Genomic DNA, 19,499 nt, shown 5'->3' on the forward strand with positions numbered 1-19,499 from the left:
ATTTGCAGGTACATTGTGACACTAAAACAGTACAAGTTGAAGTTGTGTATATGTACTTTACAGTTTCAGAGCTGTGGGGACTGTGGTTCAACCAAAGCCGTTCACTTACCCTCCAGGGAATGGTCTATACTTAGCTGTACAATTTATTACACTGGGTCTATAAAAAGGTGTTTGAGCTTGGTTCATTGTCAATTAGTGGTGTACGCATTCATCGCCAATCAGTCCACATGTTATTTGAGATGAGGGAAACGCATTTTGGGTAAGCTCCCGTATTTGTTAAATCGGGGATCGGCGGCAATCTTCTGTCAGTTACCAAAACAGCTCACATCATAACAATGGCGCTTTTGAAGCGCACCCAGCTTTGTTGCAGCGGTGGGGTCTCGCGGCGATGTCCATTTCAAAAGGTCGCCTGACAATGGAAACGGACAAGATATAATGCACAGGGAATCGTTACTCGGTACGCTTCAATGAAACGTTGTATTTTGGCGATAGAATGGAGAAACGCAGCGCTGTGATTCCACCTGACTATTAAAATACCCTATGCTCGGGCAACCTAAGTAACGCGCTACCGATCATGCGCAGGAAAGTGTGTATCACGTCACCATGGAAACGAAGCGTCGGGAAATGACTTTGTTCTCTGGCTTTATGAAATATCGCGAGATATTTTTCGCGATCAGTTGGTAATAATTTTGTTTCAATTTAAATGTTTACAAAAGCATTGAGCGACCAATGCTTATTTTTTCGGACGGAAATGAATCGGTTTCGCTATATTCCCCTAAACCTTTGATAAGTCATTGCCATAAGTACAATTGTAAACAGAGATATATTTGTCGGTTTTAATCATATTTGCCGAACACTCGCGGTTACAATGAAGAAACTTCAATAGTTTTAGTGTCCCCCTCGGCAACGGACCGACGCGTTCTTGCCGACGCTCGTTACTAGGTCGAGTCACGTGGGTTTGGGATTATTCAATGTTATTACGAGTAGCAAGGTAGTTTGTGTTAGTCAATTGCAAGCTCCTGCAGTGTACAGTCGGCGAGTTGTTGTTTTGTTTTGCGGAAGTGGCCGTAGAGTGAACAGGATAGATAGTCGTACGGCGAACGAGGATCCGAAATGTGTCGTGGACGTCGGTAGGGTGAGTCCACTGACCGTCACACAGTCTGAGTTCGTCACTTCATAGGTTGCGGTGCCTTTGGGCAGTTTACACTTCGATACAGATCGCTCAAAGTCATGGAACAGACCAAAGAAAATGAACGAAAACCCGCCGATTCTAGCAGCGGGTCAGAGTCGGAAAGCGACGGCAGTAGCGGAGAGAGCGGGACTGACAGCAACAGCAGCGAGGGTGAGAAAATAGCCACTAGCGTGTCCGTCAGCCCTAAGGACAGGCCGTCGTCTGCTGCTTCCAGCCGGCCACAGTCGGCTGCCTCACAACGACAAATCACCAATGAAGCACTGACGAACTACACCGAAACGCTTTCCGGACTCTCCGATAGAATACGGACACAGAACAAAGGATTAACGGACCTCGACGACATCAGGAAATATGACGGCGATGAGCTCCGAAAAACGCTGGAGGAGACTCGCCGAGTCCTGCAGGCCAGCGGCGCCCAGGCGGCGGAATTGACGCGTAACATCGCAGATATACGTGAGGTCATGACAGATCTCAAGACGGCAATGCAGGATAAACTGAACAAATATAACATTATCCTCGACAGCTCTCAGACAGGTAAGTGACGCATACCTCAGCGTCGGCTGTAGTTTATTCGATTATTAATGACACGTCAGGCTGGCTATAAATTTGCCCCGTTCCCTGAGAAGCTTGGCCGCACTGACAATTCATGTTTACCGTAGGAGTTCTTTCTGGCGTGATCAGATAAAAGCATGCATCCTGTCCGTGAATTGATGTTGGAAATTACAATGACAATGCTCCCCTGCTCTGTTAATCACAAAAGGTTGCGGATAAGCCAAGTTTCTTGACGTGCCAGGGTGCCGAGTGGTAAGTTGTTGGGGTTTTGGACGATTTGTTAGAATTATTTCATGATCAATATTTTCGTGACCTGGCACGACTCTTGAACCCTTACCCCTCCTCTCAACACAACATAGGTAATAGATCCTTGTATAGATATATAACAACAGCGGACAAGTTCGTCACAATATCGTGGCGTGGGACATAAAGGGCGAATTGTTCAAGTTTTGTGTTCCGGAAAGTGTCGGGCGCTGGCACCAAGTCGCTGCAAATTCGGTTCGGGCACCAACCGATAAATCAATCAATGGATCGATCAGCACACACCGTGCACAGACAATTTATCAAAGTTATCGATCGATTGACCACGCATAACATTGCTGTCATATATTGGTTTGGCATTACGGTACAGGAAAGTCGATTACGACTAGTGTATTCCAATCCATTCGTACATTAATACCGAGTACTGCACACTACAACAGCGAATTACCGAAAATTGCACCCGTCTTCACAAGCATTTAAAACATTTCGGCAATCTAGAATATCCCATGGTCAACGTTGAGGGACTTTGCTCGAGTCAGTGTCAAGCCAAAGTGAATGATAATTTTGTAAATCAAATAGCTTGTTACTATCTAATGTGATATTTACGGACAATATGTGGAAGCGTTCATCTTTGGTGGGTCAAAATGCTTCAAAGATTGAAGTAGGAACCAGTATAATAAATATTCTATGCCCGCATACACAGATGTCAAGGGTCATGGTGCGAAACTAGTATTATGTAATTTTGTTGTGTGCTTTGAGTGAATTTGTATGATAATTGCAAATGCTGGTGACTTTGGTCTGAAATCAAAATGAAATTCTCCGTAAATCTGATTCACATTAGGAACACGGTATTGAAAGGTGAATTCAAAACTACGATTGGGTTGTGTACATTCGCTGCATAGAAACCTGGATCCAAGCGTATAACCGGCAACGCTTGGCTGTGACACAGTCCCACTGTGGCTGTGATTTTGAGAATTCATTGGTTGGTAGGCTATCTGTAGAGCTCACTCATCATGACGTGTCATCACCACCTTGCTTGTATTTCACGGTCGTTCTACAATTACGCAAGTCAAACGAAATTAGTCGAGAACAATCTGAAAAGCAGCGAAATGTGCAAGAAGTGGTATGCTATAAACTGATGATGTCATACAAAGTGCTGTTTTTCTTTATTATTACAACTACATGTAGGAAAGCGAGATAAAGTGGTCGCTCAGTTTACAATGACTCATGTTATTTTACACATACAACAACGACATTCACAAACTAAAACAGTTTCAATCAGGGCTGCGATTCGCTCGAGACCTGCCTGGTTATGCTGTTACTCATGCCCAACAGTAGATACGTTATTCGTATTTGCAGAATACTAGTACCCACAGTGCATATGCAGGAACGTTTCATCGGCGGACGATATTGACTTAATCTTCTCAATGTCATAAATTACCCTGTGAGTGACAGAAAATTTAGATATACGCATTTATTTCAGACGAATCGCAATACTGCAGACCTAAGAAGGTTTTGAAAATAATGCAAAATTTTACCTTCGGCTCAGCCTTACGCTTTATCTGTTTTTCTGCAAATGGCGTGTCCCACGTGCAGATTATAATGCGAGGCAAGCCTAATCGTACCTATGAATATGGAGGTAAAAAAGCTCTTTTTGCTTCCATGCTGTGAGTAATAGTAATCAAGGAACAGAACTATGAGTTTTGAGACCGCTATCATTTAACGGCAACTCTATACACATACACACGGAGTCAATGAAAGAGCTAAGCTGAAAGGCAAATATCACTGACACAGTAGCCTTGCCTACTAATCAAATTAACAGATTGATGATTCAATATGCAAATACAAAAACCCTAATACTAGGAATTTCCACCGGCTCTTCAACGGCACGTGTTGTAAGCAATCCACGTAATATGCTGACCTTATCTGTATACCATCTACCGGATTTGCATTTTAAATGCCACAAAAAGAATTGACGTCACGTTTCTAGTTCTGGAACGAATTTCAAGAATAAGTGACGTCATGGCGAGATATTTTATTTGATTTTGATTTGCAAGCAGACGGCGTTACTGTGCAAAATTTGGCTAACCATGATTATCTTTTGTATATGACCTAATGATCCTTATATCGTTTTCGATTGTGTGTCTAATTGGCTTATTTGGAATTACCCGAATCGTAATCTGTTGCTATATCGGATTAGCATCACCAATCACCGAGGAACATGAGGATCCCGGATGTACGTGTTGAGAGAAAACCGGCCTGTGATTCAGAGCTGTTTCTGTGGTTCCTCCATCACCGGGTAATATTTAAACATTAAAGGTGTTTAGATTTACGAGGCAGCAATGATTCTGGCAATACAAGAAGTTGAGTTTGTGTGATTACGGAAGTTTCAATGTGACGCACCCTCAAGTTCAAGAAGATTTCACGATTGAGAAGGAATTGTTGTTCTGTTTTCGTAGTCCGTAAACCTCTGTATTTACCATAGCAACAGCAATGTGACCTCTCGTAAAAAAACACATCTTTCTCATCCAATTAATCGCATGCGCAGTAGAAGAAGCCTGATTAATTTATGTAAGCCGGGTCAGTTATACTTAGGCGTTCAACTCATCCATGATTCACATATGCAGCAAACACAAACCTTCGTGGGTAGTGATTTATTCATAAATCCCAATTTCTTTTTAAATTCTTGGTTTTACGTGACTATCCATGCATACCAGCCTGATTCTGGCTGAGAGACTCGACCGTACTGTAACTCACTTGTGGAGAGACCGAGTTGAGTTTCATTTTGTGGGAAAGACTCCATGACATCAGACAAGGGATTAATCCTAAATTTGAACATTTGTAAAACATCTGCCCTGCAAAAGTGGAAATTGCAAACAAATTTACAATGCATATATTCTGGATAGAAACAAGTGCAAATACAGGCATTAAGTTCCAAACGGAGTGTCACTCAAGACCGATTAGTCATAATCCTTAAAAGAAAAATATTTGACCATCTTGCATTTATTACATTTGCTAATGTCACTTAATTGTGTGCCCTTGGATTTATTTTATTGATACTGTGCGCTGCATTTCATACCGTTACCAGGAAACTAAGTCCGCCGTACAATCTGTCACCGACATTTGCACGCCACCGTGTGTTTTAAAAACTCCCAATATTTACATGCTTTTCTCGGCTGCCTGAGTCGGCATGCACAGAAGTGGCTATTTCAATTATTTCTGTGAAACGCTTTTCGACGTATTGGGAAATTGAAAACTCCACTTCTTAATGTATGTTTATTTTAAAGATATTATTTACCTGAACGGCTGTCGGGGCGGTATGTTTATAATCTCGTCTCCCGCCGCGCCGACTCAATATAGTATATATAACCACTTGTTGATTTAATATCCAATATATTAACTTCTTGCGGCTTTCGGCGCAGTTCTCATACATTGTGCTCTCCTCCTGAACCTAATCACAGTCCCTTCGCAGAGTAAAGTGGAAGTTTTGTCGCAAATGTCAACGTCGGGTCAGGGTCAAGGGAGTGTATATTTTACTGCATAACAGAGAAGAAGACGCTAATACCCCTTGTCTGTAGTGTTATTTTCAAAATTATGTCAGATGACGTCATTTGAAACATTCCAGAAAACGTGCTGCTTTTCTTCTACGTAAAAGACATCGATCGTGATCTGTCAATGTCATCAGATAGCGTGACGTGTGAAAATTAAAGCAACTTGACGGCCAAGGCCGAGCGGGAATACAGTCGTGGGTGACCATTGACTATGTGACCAGTGACTGGTTCTGTGCACCCACTTGTCTTCGATATGATTTACGATACTGATGTTATACAATCCCTCACGAAACGCGGAAAATCAATATTTGTGAACACGTTTTAGCTTTCCAGAGATTCACCGATAACATTTAAGAATCGTTATTTTTTTCGGCAAAATTACTCCTAACAACTCCAGCCTAAATCCTGGTTCTTGAACAAGCCTGTAAAGGTAACTAACTCTGATTCAGCAAAAAAGTGTTTACACATCCCTTTGGTAGAAACTTCATTCATTCATTTCCGTCAAATTGTCACTTGGCTGCGAAGGGCTAAACTAATCAATAACTACATATATTCACCGAGGTCAACCAAGGTCACGCCATAAAAAGACATTCCTCCATACCAAAGAGGACGCATATTAAAGGCATGTCAGGTAATTATCAAAGCCGCGCTTTTAGGGACGAAGGCCTTCAATTGTATCTATCCTTGGCCCTTCGATGGTAAAGCTGGGAAACACAAGAACACGCTCACAGGGTCACAGCATAGGTCTCGGCCTGAAAGCTTGTATACATTCGAACGTCAAGATATCGATTTGTATGTATTGATTCATTTTAAGAGTTACAATAACTCCAACCTTGGATAACATTTTCATCATTTTTTTGTTCTTGGACACATACACTTCTTCTTCTACTTCGAAGTAAAGTATGTTGAAGTACAAAATATTAAACTTGCAAACACCACGGTTTATGTATAAAATATGCGTAATTATTATCTGCAAACGAATGTCTTGTCCGGGGGAAATTACTGTTTCGTTGACAAGAAGAAAGTAATGACACCATACACATACATGCTACATCGAGAAACCTGTAATTTGTATTTTGACATGGTTTGAGGAAAACAACAAGGAATTGTGTGGTCACAAACATAACTAAAATAACGGAAAGCACATCAAAGTTACAGCTAATTGAGCTTTGATACTAACAACACTGTGTTTGCCCGTTGTCGCGTACGTCTCGGGTCACACCGGCCGACTTTTCCACCGATGAGTGAGTTTTATAGATCAACTAGACGGTGTACTCGACAGATCAAACGACTTCACAGAAAAATAGCCGAATTCCACCAAGAAAGGCGAAGCTGTTGATGTCCATCAAACCCCTTTGCTGCTAATATGTGACAACGACGACGACAATGACAGATTCAAGAAGACAGCTAAGGGGCGACATCTGACGGCATGTTATGAAAATGAAGCGGGTAATACATATGAGAGTGTACTAATATGGGATAGTTTGGATCCTAAGTACAGCTATGAACATGGTAACTGTTTTAAACTGTTTTCTCACGCTACCTCATACTGCATTCGTGAGAAAGAAACAGTCTCCTAAGCATTAAACACAATGAAAAGAAAATCTTCTTGGAATGGACCGTCGAGCAAATTTCGAAAACATCCGCTTCAAAACAGTCTGTTTTGTGAGTTATGAGATATAAAACTTGAAGAAACAAATCTGTTCCGTAGAAAATCCACGAAGAGAATAACAGCAATTTAGAGTTTTAATTGTGCGTATAAAGTTAGAAAATAGTTATTTCCCTGGAATCTACAATCTGTGTTAATGATGCAATACGAGGGCATAAAGTTTGCGATGATTGGAATACTGGGAACATCTGAAGTGACAAGGATTCTGTAAATCCCATATCATTGACAGCTGTTTCACATCCTCGTTCAATCGATCATCCACGCAACGGTCTGCAAATATTTGAAGACCCCTTTATTGTTTATTTGGAGAGAGAGAGAGAGAGAGAGAGAGAGAGAGAGAGAGAGAGAGAGTCTGTACGAGTGTAAAGGGGAGATTGGCCCGGTACGGTGACCGGATAATGCTCGCCATTGGGCTTGAACCAGACACATTAACAAAACACGTGAAGGTATTTACGAGTTCAATTTATACAAACATGTGAATGGTTATCTTGGCCTATTTATTTTTTTATGAATCATAGTTTTATGCTGACTAAAGACCCTTTTCAGCCACTGAAACATGTTTGCATTACCAGACCAGACAATGGCAAATCAATAGTGCGAATACATGCCACTTTTTCATATCAGAAGTTGCTGTATGTTTCCCTGTGGCTTAGGTTACTGTCACGAAGAATTCGCTCTGCCAAACTGAATGCGTTATGCCTGGTTAAAACTGAACAGCAAAGGCTGAGGTGCAGTTAGGTTCAAAGTTCACACTATCGACAGGTGTGAACACTTCCATTGTATTAATATGTTTTATGTTTACATAATCTCACACCAGCGAATATTATGATTTGAAAGATGTTGTGGTGATAGCCCAGTTTGAGCTGCAAGCACTTGCGTTTGAATGGAAACACTTTAAAGCCGGGACTCTGATAAAAAATATCAAAATCTATTCAGTCTTAATATATAAGACAACTTTAAATTGTTTTATCGTCTTTAATTACATGGGGATCGGACGTGTCGGCAATGTCAATATCTCGATCGCTATGTGTAAAATATATATTTAGACATCTTTAAACGTAAGTCCCACGAGTTACAGTTGCGCTCATACAGTTGCAGTCACTGACGTAGCATTGGATAATTTGTTTTCTGCTAGATATACTGGTTTATTTTATCATCTGCTGGTAAAGTATACTAATGCTCGCTGAGATCGAGGTGGATTGTGTTTTTATAGTTGTCTAAAGTAGGGGGGTTTGTTATGTTCCACAGTTAATCTCAACTAAACCCCTAACCGTCACGTCCGATGTTTGTAAAAGCCTTTAAAACACGTAAATCCACACGAAGGATTTTTTTCCAATCGAGACTCCGTGAGTGAGATATCATCTGGACTATTTATCACCTCTGTCTCCCGTGTGAGATTTGAACTCGCGTGGCTTTTCAAGTGCTGTGTGTGTATGTTTACATCGGAACATAGAAACGCCACATGCGTGCGTTTCCCCCATCAGCCATTTCGTTGCTATGGTGACAAATGGCAAATCTCAGTGTCCTACATTGAAATCAAGTGCAGGTATTACAGCGAACAAACAGTAAACCCTTGAGAGGCTGCGTAGATATGGAGACAAAGTTGCCACTGGACAGAATCGTTAAACTGTTGTTATATCAAGTGTAAAGCTCGTTCGGTGAGCTCCCAGAGAGAAAGAGAGAGAGGGATCCTAATCGTATGATTGCAAGCGTTGTCCTTGACAAAAACAGTGTTGTTCCATTTACAAACGATACATTCAACAAAACTGCCCATACTTGACGAAGCCAACTCGAGCTCTTAACCCATTAGATAGCGACTCTGAACAAGGCCATCTACGGCCAAAAGTTGAACAGTGGAAGAGCTGTAGAGGCAATCCCTGATATCTGATCGATGCAGTGAAGAGCTAGGGCTAAAGCATTCCTATCGAGTAGTAGTAAGCGCACTTTTATCACCGAAGAAACGTGATCCATTCAAACAATTGGGATAAAAGATTTCGGCAGGATGTTTGTTTTGTACGAGTACAGTTGCATTAAATGTCTTGGGTACAATTCTACATCGCCCTGGTTTCACGTATACTTTTAAAATCTCCTTCCATCACTCAGATTTGAGGTTTGCCCTCTTAGTTACGTTTGTAAAGTCAGGGGTTTAATGAAAAGATAGTTGCGGTGTTAACTGTTAACTCTTCAAACGCACTTCGGTAAACACACGACGCCGTTACGTAGGGACTCGGAAACTTCGCCAACGGAATTTAAAGGCTTTTATATCCAAGTAATACCAAGTGTTTTTATATTGACGTTAGGCTTCAGAAGCGCTGTTACGAAATGTGTCTGTGATCTCCTTTGGGAGAGCCCTCAGAACATAACATTTGCAACACTAGCGCCGGGCTCTTTCCTCACACAGCTATAGACTTATAAAAGTACAAGTGTGTGGGTGCAGGCCGTGCACGAAGCCTATAATAAAATGAAGAGTATTTATTCTGTCGAATGACTTATCGTTTCGAATAGACATTACACGTCCAATTCACGGGAACTTAATAAAATTTCCCTTCTGTCTGAATTCGAAATGCGCATATACATCTATAAATCTGAATTGAACAATATATCTCAGTTACAGCAGCCGTTGATATTTTTGTTCGCGGGATTTTCTTTAGCCGTATATGACACACTGTTCATGATATATTCCCGATGATACTCCAGATAGCTGCCTGAATTTAACTCAAACATTGATTTTCTTTCCTCGTTTAGAGCATAAGAAATCATCAGAGGAGTGTCAAGCGGACGCCTTGGTCGCAGCTGCGTGTGCGGGTCTAGCGAAAGCCACGGCAGAGGTGGCGGAAGCCATCAAGTCGGCAGCCGAGGCCGAGAACAGGGCCGCCGAAGCGGCTGTCGTCGCCCAGGCAGCGGCCGAAGAATCGCAACGTGCCAACACCGAGACAAGCGATGCCGTCGAGAAAGTCAAGACAGAAGAGGAAGCGGCGGAAGAAGACGGCGACAAGGAAACGGAAAATGCTGAGAAAAAGGAAGAAGAGGATCAAGAAGAACAGGCGGGCGATGAAGAAAGTGGGGAGAAAGATGGAAATGAGAAAGATACAGAGACAGTTACTGTTGAAGATGTGGAACAGAATGACGAAGAAACCGTGGAAGAGAAAAGGGAAAACGGAGATAAGGAGGACGAGAGTTCAAGCAGCGGCAGCGGTAGTGGAAGTAGTAGCAGCGGCTCGGACAGCGATTCCTCAGACGAAGGTAAAAACGATAAGGATGACGATAAAGTGAACGGCAACGAGTCAAATGAAGCCGTCGACAACGGGGTAAGCGACAGTCATGATGATGATACCGCCTCCACCGGCAGCTTTGAGAGAACTATGGAACGGAGAATGTCTAAGTTGAAAGACGAACCAAATGACGAGATAATTTATTCACCCTTGTACAAGTAAGTCACGTCTGCTCCGTCCCATGCATGTTGTTCAAAATTCACTGACTACTGCTAGTGCTAGTCTCTGCACCACACCATTGAGTGCTACAGGAAAAGCGCATGCGTACATCACAGCAAAGTCCACAGGCGATCAGTTGAGCGTTTCAGTTACAGTCACTTGTGATCGGTCTATTCCACTCGGCGTCTATGCCCCCATAGACGTGTGTACATATGCCTGAGAAAAGGCATATGTACACACGTCTATGGGGGCATAGACGCCGAGCGGAATAGACCGATCACAACTGACTGTGGTTTCAGTTGACAAAATTCGAGATTTTACTCATTTAGTGTCCTCATGTCGCGTGTCGTCCCTTTCTTTCTACGATCCGTAGCCCTCTACCGCTGACTCTTCGACGGAACACAACTGAATGTGCAATTTCCCAGTTTGACTCTCCGCGTATTTAGAAAAAGCCTTGTAAGTCTTCAAGAAACGTGCGACAACGCGTTAATATCAATCACTTTCCGGTGAAACAAATTTGTCTTGCAAAACAACGACTCCTATTCTTACTGTAAATTGAAATCGTTTATCAAATATTTAAACAATAAAGGACAAATGCACCCAGCAATGGTATTCAACGAGATTTTGACCAGTTCACGACATATGCACGAGCGATAGCGAGTACATGTATGAAGTGAACTGGTCAAAATCGAGTGGTATACCGTCGCTGGGTGTGATTTATTGCTATTATATCATAACAGTATATTGACATTCTTGCGTTGAACGTCAAAAAAGGATTTGTGCTCTTGCTGAGCGTGCGCACGTGTGCCAACCGTGATATATCGCGAATATACCACGGTTCTGCTTCTTTCACGTCTCTGCCTATTAGATCGCTGCATTTGCGCCATCAATATGCTGGTATGATATAATGTCTATTATAATTATCATAATTGCACACATGCAGCGATGTTATCGGTCGTGCCATATTCTCGATATGGCACAGTTGATTAACGGACGAGCTCTAAAACTTATTTCCTTGCCAAAGTTTCACGCCCCCTTACGTTCAATATACTGTTACTGTGCCATAGCTTTATTATAAACCACCTTACTAACGGGTTTGCCGCGACATTCTGACCAGTTCACTCAACATACTCTTTATTGCTCGTGAATACAAGTCGCTGACTGGTCAAATACAACGGTATACATGTGGCTTATAGCTTTGATGTTGTTCCAATTATGGGAAAGGATATCATAAGTTGTGTGTACAGGAATATTTCACGTCTATATGATGACGCAAACGTGCCTGTGTCAAATCTAGTTTCAATAATTTGTGTTATAATTAAAATAATGTAGATATTACGTGCTTCCAAACGGAAATGAAGAATCGGAACTTGGGTGTATTCTGCGTGCCAAGCAAGTTAACTTCACCCAGGATGAAGTCAAGGCCGAGTTGGCAAATCACCTGAGTGGTGGCGCTGTAGGAGAAAACGAAGAGCTCGTCAGTCACGTAATAGAGATGCAGCTGCCGGACGACAAGAAGCTCACAACGCCGGTCAATCTGGCGATCCCTTACGTCAGTACGGCACGCCCTCTCAACGCCAGGGAGGCTGTTGTCAAGACAACCACGGATGGTCGGGAGTGGAAGGTCATTCCGACGACTTCGACGGAGGGTACTCTAACAGACCAAAAAGTAAGAAAGACGCGATACATCTCTATCATTTATGACATTTTACGCGTCATCTTTGAAGTTACCGAGATACACTTTCGCAAAAATAAACTAATAACTCTGATAATGTCGGCTTGCATGATAGGAGTATAAATTTTAACTATGCTCAACATTATGGTAGGATTGGTGATTTAATAGCAGAACGGTTAGCTTAGTAATATATCCTGGTTAATTGCGAGAAATCATACAATTTTAGTCATCTGTTGTGGCAGTAAACTATACAGGACACTTCAACTTTCTGGTTGAAGACATTTTTGGCTTTAACACAAACGACTCAAAAAATCAATGCAGAACTGACAAAATACTCCTTATGCTAGGTGCTTCAGAAAATAGTTATAGTTTTGACACACTTTAGCAAAATCATCCTCAAAGTGATTCGCCGTTTCTCTAACGTGTACCGAATCGACAATTTTTCTGCCGGCCAAAGTTGGAACAGTGGGGAAATGGTTTCACGTATGAAATTCGATATAACTGTCCATTTGATGTCTCCTCAATAGATCTGTCTGTGTATGTTTGTCTTTTTGTCTGTCTGTCCGTCTTTCTGTCGGGAAAAGGGACGAATTTGTGAAATTCTCACGTCAGTTAAAAGTGGCCCAAAGTCTTTCCGCTTTACAAGACTTTCGGCAACGAAAATAATATTCAACTCAAACTGTATTTTTCTAACAGAAAATGTTTGCCGAGGTCAAAGTAAGCGAGCTTGGAGCCTTTGCGGTTGTGGCACGTTGGACAAAGGACCGAGTCACAGTTACCAAGAAAGGAGGTGTCTTAAAATCAAGCGTTGATTCAAGAGTTTTCGTTAGTGTACCCCAAGGTGCTTGTGGTTTAACGAGCATATCACTTCAGGTAATATTATAATTTATCGAGTATTTCACTTTTTCCAGTCCTTTCGACCTGTTCGTGCATTTTGCCAATAATTATCGAGCTTTTTCGTAATTGCTCGTGAACTCAAGTTATTGTTTCTATACGGTGAACTCATACCACTAAATAATGTTTCACTTGAACACAGAAAACTATATTTTCATTTCCGTCAAGAAAAAATATTTCAAATTAAAAAAAACTGTCTCGTAAAAAGCTGGCAGACCAATAGCTTATTTCATCTTTCACAGTTATATATAGATTTTGGACTGCGGACTTTCACTTACCGCTAGATTGAACCACTTTGACTAGTTTTAACGTTTCAGGACGCAGATGAGCCCACAGATAATTTAGAAAACTTGAATTAACCTGCAGTTTGTTTAGCTTTTAAATTTGAACTAATGTACAACTAATGTACAAGGTTAGCACCAACAGTACATGTATGAGTTTCCTCACGTACACGCCATGTCTCTATCTTTTCTACTATTGGTATGCAGCTACCTTTTTATATCCTGCAAATAGAAAATGGCTTCTATGCAATCAAAGAAACATAACAAACTGATGAGAGACGTTTATTTTGCCATGTTTTTTTTTTCGCTCAGGTACAACCCGTTGAACTGACAGCGGTCAGCGATTTGAAGTCTCGACTTGGTCACTGCGCTGATCTGATCACGTCCAGTCCTATCCTCCACTTCACCCACACCAGCAAAAAAGAGTTCGCCAAACCGGTGACGATAATGCTGCCCCTGCCGCCGAATCCGACCAAGGAAACCAAACAGCACGGGAGGCCCTCAACGGCCGCGAAAGACGTTTTCTCCCGTCCGGCCAGTGGGTTCGTCATCCGCCCGAGAAGTGCCAAGCTTTTCGGCTCCGACCATTCCGATGATGTCATCCACGTTCTCAGCCGCAACGAGAGTGGGAACGCCCTCTGGAATCTGATGGACGTGCGAGTGAAACAGGCCAGGAAAGATGTGGTCAGCTTTGACATTACTAAACCAGTCGATAGGTAATGACAGAATATCGATTTCCGTTTGTTTGAAATTTTCACATAAATAGGTAAAAGTGGATAAAACGATATAATAAGAATAACAAATCAAAAGAAAAGCAGACGTACTTCAATTGGTCATGCAGAATAAGCAATGATTCATATAAATATATTTTAAACGGGACGATAACGGTAACAGTTTATCTTTTTCATTTTTTGCTCTCATTTTTGTTGAAACACAAAGTCGTAGACTTTCAAACACTAGGCATTGTGGGTAATAGGCAATGCTATTGTTGCCAGCAGAATTATAGTCCACACTACAATTCAGTCGTCAACTTGAACGACAACATTGGAAATTTCACGCATACCTAGTAGCTGTGGGTCTATAGCTGTGGTGTTTTCAGACTGGATTCCTGCCTTTTGCGGGCTGATTTGAACTTTGCGACTTTTAACGGCTAATTTTTAAGTCGTAAAACACCAAAGCTATGAACCCCACAGCTAGCATACCTGCTGTGTTGATACAAGTAAGTTGAACACTGCGGTTTCGCTATGATTTCGAAAGTGGAACAAGAAATTGCATTTTACGAATAGAACTGAAATAACGGAAATATATGGTAGAATTGAAAGCTAATGCTGAACAATTGTTTGCGTAATGATCGTAGTGAGGTACCGTGCGTCATGTTATGTTCTTGCCGCAAACTCACTTTTGGTTCAAGTCTAATTTTAAATGAACTTGGAATTTTCCTCTGTTTGTCCCATGTTATAATTTAAAAAATACTGTGACCTCATCTACTGCCATGTTTTCTGTACTCTAGGATAATAGCCGTTCGCTACGCTGCCCAGTCGACGTTGCCGATTGAACAAATGGTACATTCGCTGGAGGACTCGCTCCAACTCAAGTACGCATGCGTCATCCTCCACCACAAAACAGAAGACCCTGAGCAGGTGATAGTTCAGGTGGTACAGAGTCGTTACATAGACAGCACTGAGCGAAAGCTTATAGATAAAGGTTATGAAGCCCCTCCTGAACCAAGTCACGATATAGCAATGTCAGAAGGACAAAATATTAGAATCAAGTATGTATTTTATCGAAATTTCGTTGGCGGGCCAGACAGAACGCTCCAAACATTGTTTTGAGTGATTAATGTTCTTGAAGGGAAACTAACATAACTTTTGATTATATCGTCGTGAAATTTTATTCCAGAAAATAAGTACATCTTATCTTCCTCTCGGCCAAAATGTGTTGAAAGAAAAAGTTGAATACTGGGCAATTCGTCATGATTTTTCACAAGCAGAGCAAAATGATGCCAAATACTTGTAATGTTAATGTTCATTTAAAGGCACAGTCGCCGTCACGTCAACTCACAGGATGGATGGGTTCCGTATAACCAAAATGTAGCCACCAAGAGTGATCGAATATTGTTGCTTGGTGCTCGCTAGCTTATGGTGTACATGTTTCGCGGCTTCTCAGGCTGGTATTTCCGATTGATACGACAGCGAGAACAAACTTACGTGATATATGTAATTGTCAAGTTGAGTGTTTTCTGCATACTATTACTTCCACATCGATTGTGATGTGTTTGTCGTCACACTGCCCATGACTTAAATGTGTATTATTAAATATGCCCACCGATCGATCTATTTCTGCGCCTTTGTTTTCAGGTTCACCGGCAATATTGAAGTTATCGGAGACAGCAACCTATCGCTCAACTTCCACGCCCAGCGTAAGAACATCCTGGAGTTCAGCATCAAGGAAGCCAACAAGTACGGCAACTACAGCCAGCCCTTCTACCGAGGCGTGGCCGAGTTCTACGGAAAACCAAGGGTGACGCTGGAAGACAAGGGTACCGATCCTTTCGAGGCCGACAAGGAAGCTAAGGACACTAAGAAGGACGCCAAGGAGGCAAAGAAAGCGAGAGAAGCGAGGGAACAGAAAGAGAAAGAGACCAAGGAAAAATCAAATAAAGAATTAATGTGCAAACTAGCTGTTGTGTTGCCAAAGGTTAGTAGGAGTAGATATTGTACCGATTCAAAATGAGATGTTTTGTGACCGACATTGCAACGTGGCGATGTGTCACAGCTAACTCAAGACAAGTTGTTATACAATTGATGTGTCGACTTCGTGTATCGTAATTCCACGACCGAAGTCGAGGACCGGAATCTTGGTTTCGGTATTACGTAAATCAAAACTCATAAATCAAAAACACTGGAGTTGTGCAACAAAATGGGCAATAGGAAAAGGCTGTAAGATAAAAAAAAATAGATAAGATACGTTAACGTGCAATACTGACTGGATTGTCTCGCGTGGTCCATATGTTGGTATAACACATACATTCTATCGCTATAGGGAAACGTTGTAAAATACTTTCAAAGCATTTTCCTATATTCCAAGGTTTTGTAATCCTGCACTTCTGTGCACGTAGCTAAACATTACGAAATAATGGCTGCCTGTAATGATTTACTGCAATTCAAAAGGGAAGCAGAAATTGTGATAGGAAAATGGCAGTAATGGTCCGGCATTTCTGTTTCGTTTCTAGGGAGAACCCGAGCCGCTGAGACCACCAAGTCGTTATCGTGCAACGGCGCTAGAAGCTGAAGGTGTGTCAAAGTTTGTAGGAATTTTATGTTCTCTTGTTATGCTTACCACAGGCTGGTTCACAGCTTACGTACTTTTATGACTGTCATATTAAGAAGAAGGAAGATATATTCAGACTCTCAATTTTTCCAATTCTTTTCTGATCTATCATTTGTGGAGCTAGTTTTAAAGCTCTTGGAGTAAGTAAAGTTTTTACCGTTTTATTTTCCGAAAATGGCGGCGATTTTTAATTTCCCATTGACCAATTGAGTTAACACAGGGATGGCGGCCATTTTTAATTTCAAATATCGGTAAATATTAGGTCATTGTTTCTCTAGTACCAAAATTTGCACGGTGACGCCAGAGTTTTATTTTGAATTTGGTAAGAGAGTGGTTGAAAGTTTCATCGAGTAAAGTTTAAGTCGTTCACTTTCGAGGCGTATGCTGCCGTAAAACAGGAAAACTTCTCCTGTAATATGTTGGAATGTTGGGGATGGGAGGACGAACAGACAGCCTGCATTGACGTTTTGAATTCACGCCAAACGTTGCTTCACTCTGTGATTGGTCACTCATGCAAATTTTTATTCAAACCATAGCAGTGACTAATAATGGGTATTTGTCTTCGAAACACGCTAAATACTGCCTCGGTGTGATACCTACATCCATAATAAGTTCCATAAAGCTTATATATACCCCATCCCAGAGGCTCTGCGCAATCATCTGTGCAATATGGTGAAATATTGACTGATCATGGTTATAATTTGTAAGACATTGAAAACTTTACGGATTTTGCTCATAATCACTTTTTCAGACCCATCCGTGAGTAACGACAGTCTACGATGGGTCGCCTCCGAGCTGGGGCACGAATGGGAGACCCTTGCTGCCTACCTGGGAATTAAACGAAGCCGTCTGCAGAGCATCCAGAGAAACAATCCCAATGACATGCAGCAGCAGAGTTTTGACGCCCTCATCACCTGGAGAAGCTCGCTACCGAGATCGTATAACAAATTGCCAAAACTGGCGCGGGCTCTGACACGCTGTGGTCGGTACGACATCGCCGAGGAACTATTGGCCAAAAGTAAAGACAGATCATAATGTATACCGGATATGACGTCAAATGGTTGCCAAGAGAAACAACTTTCTGGCTGAGCTTAATAAGTTTACTTGGGACGTATTATGCAGTATCTTTGAGTGGAATTATTTACAACTCAAAAACCTACTCATAAATTTCAATTTCAATGTTAAAATTAAGTTTTTCGCACATTAATTCTTCATAGATGATAAATTAAAGACACAACATAGGAACACTTAATCAACTTTTACCAACACAGCACAATTCACAAAGCCAGTTTTGTCGAACATGTCCGACCATAAATTAATTATACATGTATGTTTATTTCTGTTGCGTTGCAAAACAATTCCAAAGTGACTTCGACAATCAGAGTATGTGGACGATCACCGCTTCGTCAGAACTGGTGTCTGCTTTCGTTTTTGTCGCCAAGTATTAACTCAGACATGAACCTGTTTGCCCTCGTTATACAAGTTTGATCTCTTGAAAATGTAAAGCCCTCGGCATCGAGTAATATTACGGGGTATATTTTTTTACATTTTGTCATATAGTATGAAAAGCGGAAGTCATGTCTATATGTTAGAGACATTATTCCGACTAGTAAAGTATCACTTCGCTCTCGCTGACTGGAAGGAATTAAGTAAATGTTTTATAAATTTTGTGTTGCCCATTTTGTAGTTTGTGAGAGGTCTCATATATCGATATCAACCTTCCAACACGCAAAAAGAGTCGCAGATAAAACGTAATTTCAAAATCGTCACAGATATAAATGATGAAGAAGGGAGACTGGAAAGAATGACTCAATTTCTGGAATCTACAAGAAATACATGCAGATGAGTTACAGAGTTAGGTTGTCATTCAAAACTTGCATGCCTCCTTATATGGTAAAAGAGTCGTGTCAGTAATGTTCACCTGTGCACTGTCAGCAGTAATTTGACTGTACATAATAGGTGGCGCACTTATTTTGCTTGGCCACCAAGTGAAAATCACTAATCGACCAAATCCCCCAGACCGAGTCCATGTAAAGGAGTCCAAAATTACGATTGATGGAATGAATGATTTCGGTGGGAAAAGAGCGTAACAAAGGAAATACCCGATGAATGATCTTTTCAGAATAAACTAACACACTATTTACATCTCCCATATCAACAGTGTGGATAAAATGTAAGCACACACAACTTGGCAGCTAGTCACTTTTATCTCATCATAAACCATTTTCCAAATTAAACATGACTGAAATTCACTTGCATCAACAAATCTGACTGGAACAAGGGTAACCTTCCTTTAAAAGAGAGCGGCCATCGTTGGCATATGAATATTGTAATATCTTAAGATTTATGTACGACTTGATAACAATGAACTTGAACTTCCATTTGTGTCTTTATTTTCGATTCCGTCCTTCAAAGGCAGCACTATATATGCAAACATCGTGACGCGATGCAATCATGTCTTCATAATGACTTATTTACAAGCCATGAACAATCTAAGTGTATGTGCAAGATTTATGTAGCAAATGTGATTTTCTACTGTCATAATTATATAATAAAATTTAGCAGATTAATTGACTCTATCTTTGTTGCACTTGCCATTTTTTCATACTATTCGTTTTACACCTGTTTGAAACAGCTCGAAAACTTCACGGTAAATAACATAT

General features: G+C 41.3%; 1 protein-coding gene across 1 annotated transcript; it reads left to right on the top strand.

Moving 5' to 3' along the window:
- Positions 1-957: 957 nt before the first annotated feature.
- Positions 958-19,415, top strand: LOC139141987 (death domain-containing protein 1-like). Its single transcript, XM_070711771.1, has 9 exons — positions 958-1,726; positions 9,971-10,655; positions 11,989-12,325; positions 13,028-13,204; positions 13,819-14,222; positions 15,017-15,277; positions 15,864-16,203; positions 16,739-16,799; positions 17,588-19,415. The coding sequence occupies exons 1-9, from the start codon at positions 1,231-1,233 to the stop codon at positions 17,869-17,871; spliced, it is 3,045 nt and encodes a 1,014-aa protein (XP_070567872.1). The 5' UTR covers positions 958-1,230; the 3' UTR covers positions 17,872-19,415.
- Positions 19,416-19,499: the final 84 nt, after the last annotated feature.

Source organism: Ptychodera flava, chromosome 10, assembly GCF_041260155.1.
Source record: "Ptychodera flava strain L36383 chromosome 10, AS_Pfla_20210202, whole genome shotgun sequence".
NCBI lineage: Eukaryota > Metazoa > Hemichordata > Enteropneusta > Ptychoderidae > Ptychodera > Ptychodera flava.